The sequence below is a fragment of the Sardina pilchardus genome, chromosome 19, assembly GCF_963854185.1.
Source record: "Sardina pilchardus chromosome 19, fSarPil1.1, whole genome shotgun sequence".
NCBI classification, from domain to species: domain Eukaryota; kingdom Metazoa; phylum Chordata; class Actinopteri; order Clupeiformes; family Clupeidae; genus Sardina; species Sardina pilchardus.
This window is the reverse complement of record NC_085012.1, coordinates 976,079-989,039: the sequence shown is the minus strand read 5'-3', so window position 1 is coordinate 989,039 and position 12,961 is coordinate 976,079. Positions and strand designations below refer to the sequence as shown.

The window sequence follows — 12,961 nt, the reverse complement described above, 5'->3', positions numbered from 1 at the left end:
TACAGCGCCACCTACAGTCAACCAAGGGTAAACTAGCGACTCCAGTGGCCCAAAGGTACAGCGCCACCTACAGGCAACCAAGGGTAAACTACCAGCTCCAGTGGCCCAAAGCTACAGCGCCACCTACAGTCAACCAAGGGTAAACTAGCGACTCCAGTGGCCCAAAGGTACAGCGCCACCTACAGGCAACCAAGGGTAAACTAGCGACTCCAGTGGCCCAAAGGTACAGCGCCACCTACAGTCAACCAAGGGTAAACTAGCGACTCCAGTTGCCCAAAGGTACAGCGCCACCTACAGGCAACCAAGGGTAAACTACCAGCTCCAGTGGCCCAAAGGTACAGCGCCACCTACAGTCAACCAAGGGTAAACTACCAGCTCCAGTGGCCCAAAGGTACAGCGCCACCTACAGTCAACCAAGGGTAAACTACCAGCTCCAGTGGCCCAAAGGTACAGCGCCACCTACAGTCAACCAAGGGTAAACTAGCAGCTCCAGTGGCCCAAAGCTACAGCGCCACCTACAGTCAACCAAGGGTAAACTAGCGACTCCAGTGGGCAAAGAGTGCTGGGCGGGTCGGGCACTAATGCAGAGTCAGCGTCAGTTATTCATGACGTCCGTTAAGGGAGGGAAAGAGCCCCGTCACTTCCTCCTGCTAAAGTTTCAACACCGACCGCCTTAGTTCCCATAGTGGGGGCAGAGGGAAGGGGGGGGGGCGTAGAAAAGAGTTAGGGGGACAGAGAGAGAAACTGAGAGAAGGAGAGAGACAAAGAGAGAGAGAAAAAGAAAAAGAGGTGAGGGGAGAGAGAGAAAGAGAGAGAAGGTAAAGGGGGAGAGAGAGAAAGAGGGGAGAGAGAGAGAAAGAGAGAGAGAGAGAGCAGCAGGAGAGTGGGGAGGTGGGGTAGGGGGGTGTAGGTCCCAGTGCTCACCAACAGGGGGACGCCAGAGTGGGCAGTCTGAGGCAGGCAGACAATGAGTCAGATTTCATGCCTCAGTGAGTCACTATGGTGATGATTTACTACGTCACACACACACACACACACACACACACACACACACACACACACACACACACACACTCACTCACTCACTCACTCACACACTCACACTCCTGGCAAAGAATAGCTGTTTTTATTTCCAGACAACCTTACTGGAATTGACATTTACCAGAATGCCATTTTTTTCTTCTTCTTCTCAAATATATGATAATAACAGCCCTCTTTCCTCTCTGGCCTTCTGGAAGCGGAAAACTCTATTGAGTGGATCGCACACGGAGCACAAGTGGGAATGCTGCTCCGTCTCCCAGTGAATCCGCTGTGGCCTGAGCGCTACCCGGAACGCCGCGGCGGAGGTATTAGTAAAGGTTATGGGAAATGGGTGTTTACAGGCTCGTTAGCCCATCTGTCATGTGATCAAACCGCCGAGATGTGACCGAGGCCCCGCTGAGGACTTTACGAGCCGCTTTTACCCCGACGCCAACATCCTGTTTCAATTACGAGCCGGCGCTCACTTCGAGACGCCTGCGGAATTTCGCGGTAAACATCTGTTCCTCTGCCTGGCATCTGACAAAATGGAAGTGTTTTCCCCTCACATTTCAGATGAGCCCCCGCACTCTGCACCCCAACACCACCCCACCTCCCCCCCGATCCCCAGCACGGTCGCAGACACTCGTCTGGTAAATGAATGCGTTCATTGTGGCTGTGTTTGGTCTAGCGACCCGCTTCAGACGCTCTTGAGAAAACATGTTTTTCATTGACTTATAATGGGATACACACACACACACACACACACACACACACACACACACACACACACACACACTCCTGAGGCCGGAGATGACATTACGCAGCAGAAAGCCTAGTGTGGCGCTACGCTACGCTACGCTACTTTACGCTACGCTACGCTAGGCTACGCTAAGCTACGCTAGGCTACGCTAGGCTACGCTAGGCTACGCCAAAGATAATTAAGGGCGGAGCAAGATACTTCATGAGAAGCCACTTCCTGGAACCCGAATCGCAAGAGGGGGGGTCAAAATCCCCCTTTATGCAGAGCAGAGGCAGCAACTGTTCCATTGAAGTCTATGGACATAGATCAGAATTTCAACTATATGCTAAAATCTCCATTCTCTAGAGTTAGGAATGTGAATTTTGGGCACGGTTTCATGACCCTCAACCCCTTCTGACCACTTCAGGTACCTTTTTAGCATTTTTGAGCATTCCCGTCTGGAGAAAATCGACTTTATATCAGGTGTGTCCCTCTTGTTTATTCTGCTTATTGGCCGGTTGCTACGTACGCTCTACCTTGACAACACATTAGCCAGCCAGCTGAACCAAATCCTGATTTGTGCTAACGACGATCAGATGGCGCTGGGGTAACTTAATGAGAGCAGCGACATATTTCCATTATTCCATTGATGTTTTTATTCAATTCCTTGAAATGTATGCTTTGTGTGTGTTACTTCCATATTAGAACTAATAAATGTAGAGGGCTTGAAAGAGCAGCAAGATTATTTTGGAACATCATCAAGCATTGATAATCGAGTGCTTGATTTTGTACACCTGTGGAAAGGGACCTGATGAAACCCATGAATACGTCTGACACGCAATGACGCGCCTCTTTATGCAGAGGAAGTGATCCCCGTTTTGCGCCCATAGACATGAACTACGACGACGTATCTTGCTACGCCTTAAGGATCTTTGGCTACGCCCAGAGCCGTGTGCCCACCTGAGGTCAGCGCGGTGTCGGCGCAGTGGCCCTGGTACCCGTCGTGCGCGTCCTGCTCGGGCAGCGTGAGCTGGGCGCTGCAGCTGAGGGCCAGGCTGAGGCCGCACTCGCTGGGGCCCGGGCCGGCGCTGGGCAGCGAGAGAGCGGCGGGCGCCGTCGTCGTCGTGGCGTTGGGCAGTGACGGCGTGGTGGTGCTGCTGGACTCTGGGTCGTTCTGACCGCACAGGAGACCCGTGCTGACCCGGGGGCCCTCGTGGTGGCCGTGTCCGGAGCCCCGTGGCTCCGACGCGGCGTCCTTAGCCGGCAGGCTGCTGTAGTCCAGGTAGAGGTCAGTGCAGTCCACACAGCCCCGCGGGCCCTCCTCAGGGGAACAGTTCTGGCAGAGAGGGGATTCCTCCGGGACTCTCTCACCTCCTCCTCCTCCTCCTCCTCCTCCTCCTCCTGCACCTCCTCCTGCTCCTCCTCTGGTGCGCTCCTCTCGCTCCCCACCCCCGCAGGAGCAGACTCCTGCCAGGCCGTCCGACACCATCTGACTGCAGTCCTCGTTCTCCCCCAGCTCCACCGGCTCCTTCAGAGAGATCACGCAGCTGCACGAGCCTGAGGTGGAGGAGGAGGAGGAGGAGGAGGACGAGGACGAGGAAGATGAGGAGGAGATGCCTGACAGCGGCGACGTGGTTCCCTGGGCCTCCGCTGCCCCGTCCTCGCTCAGACTCCCCGACGAGCCCTCCACGGCCACCGGGTCCAGGGATGGGGATGCGGATGCGGTTGCCGAGGCGACCTCCTGCTCTCCCTCCATGGCCAGGATGGTGCTGGGGCACTGCGTGAGGAACTCGTCCGGCCGGAGCAGACGCGTGATCTCAAAGGTGCAGTGCTGCGGCCCGTTGAGCGGGGGCGCCAAAGTCTCCTAATGTGGAGCGAGCACAGAACATTAAACAGCTGAGCTGATTGAACAATGACTGACTAAAGGTGCATTCAAATTATGTTCACACAGAGGATCGAGTTCTCACCTGTTGTATCCTACTCCTCTTCAGGTTCTGAACACAAGATCTCACATTCACTAGAGGAAATATTTGGAAATAGTTATTAATGCTATCAATAGGCCTATTCACATGGCAATGACCAGAGGCGGACATCCTAGTTCCAAAAAGTAAAAGTCCTGCCATATATATTCTTTCTACCTGAGCACTTAACACAGGTGATATCACTAATTATCTGATCTACCTGGCCGCTAATTACCGCTGATCTACTAAACGGTTGGATCAAATACTTGGCAGGACTTTTACTTTCTGATCCCGGGATGTCCGCCTCTGGCAATGACATGATACACTGTATTCTGTATGATAATTAAGTCACAGTGCTATCAGATGTTAATTTGCATTGACAGAGTAACAGAAGCTCATTCCAGTGAAAGTGACGGCGGTTTGTGTGGAGGATTACCGGAGAGGAGCTTCATCTTGTCCTTGTAGCAGAACAGCGTCAGAATGACGAGCGACACCACCATGATGACAGACAAAATGGCCACCACAACCCCTGACGTGGGGGAAACTGGAGTAAGATAAACACAATGGTGGCCTTAATTTCCCTTATTGACAACCGATCTAGGAATCCCCTTAACCCCCGGAAACCCTGAGAAGCTCCCTCAGATTGTAAAAGCATACAAATGTGAGTCACGGCATGACGTGGGAGGGGTACATACCGAGGACTGCGGGTCCACACACAGCATCCCTCTCGGAGTTCCCAGCCTTCACTTCGCTCTTCCCAGAGTCCTTACAACTGTGCACAACAACAGAACACAGAGATGTTATTTTGCGACTGCTCCGGCTCGGCTATTTTAATCAGCCTGGCTTCTCTGTGCAGACGCTAACCACAAATACGGCTGGCAAGAGAAAAAAATGCTCTTTTCCAGGGGAAGTGGCCCAGGAATTAGTCATCACAGCAGAGCGTGGTGAAGCGGTGGGGGCCAGTGGATCACAGCATGTTCCTGTGACCCCAGAATGACAGCGGACAAATAATGCTCATGATTAGTTACTGTGATTTGGCAAAATAAAAAAACAAAACAGGGGCCTGGCTTCTTGTTTGTGTGACTAGCGGTTGTTGATGTGGTTTGAAGTTGGCGTGTGTTTTGTCAGATGGGGAGTGTTCAGTGTGAAAGTATGAGCGTCCACTGCAGGCCTCTTACCTCACCCACGGCCTGCACAGCTCGGTGGACTCCTTGTCAGAGAAATGCCCCTCTGGACATGCCTTACAGGAGCCCCGACCGGATTCTGGACATGCAAAACAAAACAACAAATCTCTTACGGTCAGGCCATTGAGGACAAACTGCTAAACCACTACATACCATGAGCAACTTAGGACATATTCCACACACTAGTCAGCTACGCCTGACGCTCAACTTCCTGCTCCAAGACTTGTAACTACCCTAGATCATTACGTGACTAACTTCAACCCAAACTGGAGTCTAGTCTAATCCCTGCTTTACAACAGACTTTCTACAGATGGTTTCATGACAACGCCAATGGGGTATTACAAGTGATACGTGTTGATAGATGAGTGACATGTGTGTTGATGGGTGAGTGACATGTATGTTGATAGATGAGTGACATGTGTGTTGATGGGTGAGTGACATGTGTGTTGATGGGTGAGTGACGTGTGTGTTGATGTATGAGTGACGTGTGTGTGTTGGTGGATGAGCGATTGTGGCTCCGTACCGTCCATAGTGAATCCTTCTCCAGGTGGACACGGGGGGATGCGCTCGCAGAACTCACAGTTGGTGGGCGAGCACTGCAGGCCCTTCATGCAGGGACACGGCACGGCAGCCTTGGGGTTCTGGGGACGGTCCTGACTGAAGCCCTTCACTAGAGCACACACAGAGAGGTCAGCAGGCGCTACAGCTTAGCACGTGGAGCAAGTGGCCATTAAAGGTCTGACCATTAAAAAGTCCACTACAAAAAGGATGCAAGTGACTGAGTGAAATTGGAAGAGCTGATTACCAATAAGAATCAATGACTTGACAATATCAAATGAAATATACAATATAAAATGAAATATACAATGGCAAATGATACAATACCAAATTAATTAGCTATTCATGGCTTTCAACAGGTCACTTTCCACAGGTGTATAAAATCAAGCACCTTGAATATCAGTACAGGCTGCATGGTGCTTGAATAATACACCTGGAAAGGGACCTGATGGAACCCATGAATCTTACGGTGTTCTAGAGGAGACGGGACTGACCGGTGTCGCAGAACCGCTGGGGCATGCACTTGGTGTCGTTGTTCCAGTCCGGCTGGTACTCGTCTCTCCCACACGGGCGGCATTTCGTGTCTGAGGTGGCACTGCACGGCGCGAACATGTACGTCCCTGTAGTGGACAATAGGGTCAGGTGAGTGCGGAACGCTACATGTACATCCCTGTAGTGGACAACAGGGGTCAGGTGAGTGCGGAACGCTACATGTACGTCCCTGTAGTGGACAATAGGGTCAGGTGAGTGCAGAACGCTACATGTACGTCCCTGTAGTGGACAATAGGGTCAGGTGAGTGCAGAACGCTACATGTACGTCCCTGTAGTGGACAATAGGGTCAGGTGAGTGCAGAACGCTACATGTACGTCCCTGTAGTGGACAATAGGGTCAGGTGAGTGTGGAATGCTACATGTACGTCCCTGTAGTGGACAATAGGGTCAGGTGAGTGCGGAATGCTACATGTACGTCCCTGTAGTGGACAATAGGGTCAGGTGAGTGCAGAACGCTACATGTACGTCCCTGCATACTTAGGAGTGTGCTTGAAATGCTGAGTTCAGGAGTGTGTAGTTCAGGAGTGTGTGTGTAGTTCAGGAGTGTGTAGTTCAGGAGTGTGTAGTTCAGTTCAGGAGTGTGTAGTTCAGGAGTGTGTACTGTAGTTCAGGAGTGTGTAGTGCAGGAGTGTGTAGTTCAGGAGTGTGTAGTGTGTAGTTCAGGAGTGTGTAGTTCAGTTCAGGAGTGTGTAGTGTGTAGTTCAGGAGTGTGTAGTTCAGTTCAGGAGTGTGTGTGTGTAGTTCAGGAGTGTGAAGAAGCTCAGAAGTTCCGGCACATGCCGTTCGTTCATTTCCAGGCTGCTGTCACATGACCAGGCCGCTGTCACATGACCAGGCTGCTGTCACATGACCAGGCTGCTGTCACATGACCAGGCTGCTGTCACATGACCAGGCTGCGGCGGTCTGCAAACCCAGTGACCCGCTGACGCACTGGACGCTAAATACGGCAGCAAGCGGAACCGCTGCCCATCTGAATGGGTGACCGAGGGCTGACCACTGCTTTCACAACACATGCGAGTCACACACACACACACACACACACACACACACACTACTGAGAGTGTGGACACTGACCCATCCCACAGGCCCCTCCCACAGGCCAGCATCCTTCCCTTTTTCTTCCCGGAGGAGGCGAGGAGATGTGTTTCATGTTGTCATAGCAACATGTCCTTTCCAAACCATTTTTAGCAGAATCGTGCATTCATATAGGTCATGGTGTCCAGAAGCTTTGAACACACCCTTAGTCCAGTCCCACAGAAGGGAGAACATATATCTATATACACTCTATATGACTCTATACACACACTCGTTTAGTACATACTAATAATGACTCTATACACTCATTTACCCATTTAGTACATACTAATGACACTATATACATTGGCTAATGGTTGTGTGTGAGACGGCTGGTAGTGACCGTTTGAGGCGGATGTGGGTTGTGCAGTGGCATATGGGCAGTGACAGGAGCGGGTTGTGCAGTGGCATATGGGCAGTGATAGGAGCGGGTTATGCAGTGGCATATGGGCAGTGATAGGAGCGGGTTATGCAGTGGCATATGGGCAGTGATAGGAGTGGGTTGTGCAGTGGCATATGGGCAGTGATAGGAGTGGGTTGTGCAGTGGCATATGGGCAGTGATAGGAGTGGGTTGTGCAGTGGCATATGGGCAGTGACAGGAGTGGGTTGTGCAGTGGCATATGGGCAGTGACAGGAGTGGGTTGTGCAGTGGCATATGGGCAGTGACAGGAGTGGGTTGTGCAGTGGCATATGGGCAGTGACAGGAGTGGGTTGTGCAGTGGCATATGGGCAGTGATAGGAGTGGGTTGTGCAGTGGCATATGGGCAGTGATAGGAGTGGGTTATGCAGTGGCATATGGGCAGTGATAGGAGCGGTCAGGCCACTTACCTGGTTCACATTTGCTGCAGCACCTCTTCCCTGACAGGTACTGGTTGGACTTGCATGGTTTGGAGTAGACGACCTGAAACAGAGCAAATAGCAGTGAGTGAAGTCTTACTCTCTGCTGTTCAGCATCCAACTGCGTTTCGCACATAAAACTTGTTTTAACTGATTGGCTGATTGATTGGCTTTCTTTGAGTCGAGGATGACCAACAGACACAAAAGACTACACTGCATAAAGTCTACTCTCCACAACGAACGCAGGATGTCTTTCCAAAACACAGACCTTTCTTTATGCCATGGAGTCTTTTCCTTATTAGCTGTCCTGTCATGTCCAGAAGAGAGAGGTGACCCCAGGCAGAGCAGTGGGAGGAAGGGAGTCCGAGCTCTTGCTCAACTTACAGTTGTTTTGGGGGGAGAAGTGCCCACATCCCTTCAGAGACCACAAACACATTCCACGGTTTAGCAGCGTGGCCCATTCTGGCCTCTGACTGCAGATCTGCAACTGTGTGCTGTCGTTAAAGCAGCTTAAAGCCAAACACTCATACTGCCATACAGCTAAATCCATACAGTACAGTGGCCTTTTAACAATGCACTGTCTTTTCTCAGCGTGTCGTTAGGCCAGTCCATGGAGAGCTGTTGGATTATAGCAACATGGCGCTTAATTGTGTTGGAGGTTTCACTGGAGAGAGATGAGCCCTTTAATATAAGCGTGTGATGAGAGCGGCGAGCACGCTGTGAGTTACCATAGCAGCCAGTGGAGACTGAGCCCTAATTACAGAACATCGTTAGAGGCACAATAGAGGAATCCCTCCGCCGTTAAGGTATTCATGTGCCCTTTACGACACCAGCCGCTGGCACGCAGGAAGTGAGGTCAAATCCACTTCCTTCCTCCTTCCTCTATGGTCAGTGACGGGGCACCTGTATCTCCAGCCCCTCAGCGCTGCCATGGAAACGCCCCCTGGAGGTCAGTGATGGGGCACCTGTGTTTCCAGCACCACAGCGCTCCCATGGAAACGGCTCGTGGAGGTCTGTCAGACGTTCACCACATGATTTGGGCATGATTTGGGCACAGTCTGAAGTTCCTTGTTTGTCACAGATTGTAGAGCATCTATCTCATTGGGGTCAGAAAATAAGTTCCCCCTACGTAATGTCCGCAAATAAACAGTGTGAGCAGTGACGTAGAAATATATAGGTCAGCTAAGGACAGGCCTTTCTCTCTCAGGTAACAGATGACAGGTAACAGGTAACTAGCTATGTTTGTAGGAGGGGCCTTGACAAATTCACATGTAACTGTTTGGATTCCACATTGCTGACTGGATGTGAGTATTGGATGTGTTTTCCTGGTTATGTGTTATTTTGTGACGTGATAATCCCACGAGGCCACCACTAATGAGAGGCTTTAGACGCTAGTGAACTGCACGACGACTCCATGATGGATGGCCTGCTACATGGGAGGGACCGGAGTACAGGGATAGCTTACAAAGTGCTGCGTTTTGTACAGGACATTAATATGGCACCGAACATTTGTAAACTTGTGGTGAAAGGGAATATAAACTCATCCACATGCAGTGGAGAGGAATGCATGTTTAGCCAGAAGGTATTTTTCCCCTGTACTGTATATCTATGCATCGGAGGCCTACTCAAGCATCTCAAAATATTTTCACTGAGTATATATATATATGCTCTTGGTCAGTGACACCCAAGCTAATTATATGTTAGAAAATGGTCCCAAGATACAAGCACCACACCAGCGTCCCCTGGAGTAGTCCAAGCACTCGGCACTCAACTGTGGTTACTCCGGCTCAGTTGACTCTTTTTGTTTTGTCCAAAGTGACCTGGAGTTAGTTAAGCAGAGAAGTGTGTGGCATTTCTCCCCCGTGGAAATCGACCTCTCTGACGTCAGACGCCTCCATCTGAGCTCCAGGAGCACCACAAGGAACAACAGATCATCCCGACACATGAGATGGGAGAGAGCAGAAGACAGAGGGAACGCGCTGCAACTGGAGAGATGGCGCAACTGTGAGATCTCTCCTCCCGGCTCCCAGAGAGAGACCACCGGATTTGCATAACGGCCGCCGGCCCTTGCAGGAGGAATTCCTCTGGAGGGCGTCATTTAAAGGCTGCTTCTGACAACTGTAATGTGCTGCTATTATGGCTCTTTCAAAACACACTGCCGTGCCAGAACACAAACATACACTAGGAATAAAAAACCCACATAATCAAATGTTACATGCCCCCCCACAATACATGCAGGCATGAAGAGGATCATTGAACTTTTGACCCCCGCCACCACACACACACACACACACACACACACACACACACTATTCATGATGATGGTGGTACAGTACCTACAAAATAAACAAAAGACCTCTGTGTCAACGCTTACTGTCTTACTTCCCAGACCTGGCAAAACTGGATTTCTCAATAAATATCAGTTTTTCTCTGGAAGCCTGTGGCCTGATTACAGCAGGTCATAACATGCCGTGTGTGTGTGTGTGTGTGTGTGTGTGTGTGTGTGTGTGTGTGCGTGTGTGCGTGTGTGCGTGTGTGCGTGTGTGCGTGTGTGCGAGTGTGCGAGTGTGCGAGTGTGCGAGTGTGTGTGTGTGTGTGTGTCTGTGTGTGTGTGTGTGTGTGTGTGTGTGTGTGTGTGTGTGTGTGTGCGCATGTGTGTGTGTGTGTGTGTGTGTGAGTGTGTGATGCAACAGGCCCTGGGCAGCTCAGAGGAGTGGTGCCGACAGTAAGTTGCTCACACAGCTGCGGGAAACGACTTTAGGAAAACGTTTGCACTCTGCCTGCGGGAAACAGTGTGATGAGGGGAACATCTGCGCTCCGATTGGCAGAAATAGAGTGATGGGGGAACATCTGCGCTCTGATTGGGGGAAGTGTGATTACTGCCTGTCTGCTCCTACATGATGACTGGGAAGTGGGAACTAACAGATCAACTCTGACAGCTACTGTAGCCCAGGTGAGAGAGGACAACATACATGAAGGAGTGAATGAACAGGTAAACCACTGAATGAATGAGTGAGTGAGTGAATTAGTGAGTGAGTGAGTGAGTGAGTGAATGAAGGAATGAATGAACTAACAAACAAATGATTGATTGAATGAATGGATGGATGAATGGATAGATGGATGAGCGGATGAGTGGATGAGTGCATATGTCTGTCCTTCCATCCATCCATCCATCCTCCTCTATAAACATTTCCTCATGTGAAGCGTTGGCTGTCCAGGGCCTTGGGCAGAGCTGCTGAAGTGTTGTGTTCTCACTACAGTCACACAGCACATAGAGCCCCTCCACTGGGAGCTTTACTTCCATAGTGGCTAAATGCTGTCATCTGTTTGCAATGGCCAATACCACATGGCTTAGGGACTGTGAGAGCACCGCTACTCAATGAACCCACACACACACACACACACACACACACACACACACACACACACACACACACACACACACACACACACACACACACACACACACACACACACACACACACACACACACACACACACACACACACACACAGACAGACGTGGAGCCCAAGTCTGAGACAATAGAAAACCACCGACTTTAGGCTTTCAGTCCCCCAACATCGCTCGCATTATTCTTTGGCTTTCTATGAAGTAGGCTACAATTCAACAACAACAAAAAAAAGCCTCTCAAACTGATCCGAACAGTTCAAAAACCAGCATTATATAATCATTCCTCACACTGGACAGGATCAATCTGGGGGAGAGGGTAATAGATCCATTCCCACACAGCCACGGAGTCTGGGAGCGGAGGGGGAACGCGGTTGAAGGCACTGCATGTGGTTAAGATGAGCGGGGGCCTCTGGCCGGTGACCAAGCACAACGGCACAACTGTTTCCAGTCAGTATTGGGGTAAACACACTGAAATATATTCTGGTCTAGTTGCATGCATGCATAAGCTGTAACTGTTTGCTCTAATAGGGTAAGCGATAGAGACATGTCACCAGCTATGTTTAAAGCAGCCAGCACCTCTGTTGTCAAAGCTTAAAATAATGTACTAAATGTTGCAGTTATAGCGTTTGTCATTCATATAACTCATACTGTACGAGCATAAATAGAGAAACTACTGCTGAACACATGACTGAACTTACGTGTATGCAGAGAATCACTATGATGTTCTTGATCCAGCCTTGAAAAATCCAACTGGTTGTAAAAGTCACCCTCATGATGGCTCCTTCAGAATATGAGACGTGGTCGATGTGACCCTCTGATGGCAACAAAGGTCCACGTTATGTTACGGTCCAGATGAGCGACGCGTATTTGAGCAGAGGTTCTCTTCTGGAGCCGATCCGATGCCCAGTCTCTGGAGTGTAGAGCATTCTCGAGCGTCAGCCCCGTGATGAACACTCACCCACGCGTTCTGAAGTGAATCTGAGTCTCACGCGCTGTAGTAACCGGACTAAAACTTGGCACGCTCCGCCCCGTTTGATAAAAATTACAGAAGGAAAAAGGAGAGGGGAATCGGACTCGTTCAGGAAACTGATTTCCAGCTGTGTCCTTATGCCATATTTTGATTTGTTTTGATATTTTAAACGCAAATTAATGAGTAGGCCTAATTGTTCAAACTTATGTTGGTTTGGAAATTGGGATTAATGAAATACCTTAAATGTTTATTTTTTTCCTAAACGATGGCCTCTTCAGGGTGTTGCAATACTGTTTTGTGCTCTCATCTTACCGCAGACATGCAATTACTTGCAGCAATAAACTGATGATTTCTAACCTCAAGGAAATATCAGGCTGCTTATTTTAACATTTGATATTGCAATTAATTTTTTGAAATATCATACCCATGATAATTACGAGAAAAGAAAACATTCAAAACATCAACATCAAAAAATACGTGTTAAGATCTATGACAGACAAGCAAGGAGAGAATCTCCGGTTATGCTTGGAGCGATATTTTTAAACTGCACCTCATTTCCAAACAGTCCTTATCTCTCTTAACTGACATCTCGTTCTGGCTCACTACACATCTGTTTTGTGGGTGGGCGTGTCGCAGCGTGCCCCGTTAGCAGGT

The 12,961-nt window shown here is 50.0% G+C and overlaps 1 protein-coding gene across 3 annotated transcripts in view; it reads right to left on the bottom strand.

Moving 5' to 3' along the window:
- tnfrsf11a (tumor necrosis factor receptor superfamily, member 11a, NFKB activator) overlaps positions 1 to 12,285 on the bottom strand; it is a 15,375-nt gene extending 3,090 nt beyond the window's left edge. Inside the window, exons 1-10 of one of the 3 annotated variants that reach the window (XM_062521735.1) lie at positions 12,036 to 12,285; positions 7,918 to 7,990; positions 5,957 to 6,082; positions 5,428 to 5,574; positions 4,899 to 4,983; positions 4,416 to 4,492; positions 4,157 to 4,264; positions 3,727 to 3,776; positions 3,167 to 3,623; positions 2,720 to 3,130 (exon numbers count right to left, since the gene is read on the bottom strand). In XM_062521735.1, coding sequence (XP_062377719.1) covers positions 2,720 to 3,130; positions 3,167 to 3,623; positions 3,727 to 3,776; positions 4,157 to 4,264; positions 4,416 to 4,492; positions 4,899 to 4,983; positions 5,428 to 5,574; positions 5,957 to 6,082; positions 7,918 to 7,990; positions 12,036 to 12,110 — 1,609 coding nt within the window. In that variant the 5' untranslated portion in view covers positions 12,111 to 12,285. Of the gene's footprint in view, positions 1 to 2,719; positions 3,624 to 3,726; positions 3,777 to 4,156; positions 4,265 to 4,415; positions 4,493 to 4,898; positions 4,984 to 5,427; positions 5,575 to 5,956; positions 6,083 to 7,917; positions 7,991 to 12,035 lie in introns of all 3 variants that reach the window. The other 2 variants (XM_062521733.1, XM_062521734.1) reach the window with 2 other exon arrangements.
- Positions 12,286 to 12,961: the final 676 nt, after the last annotated feature.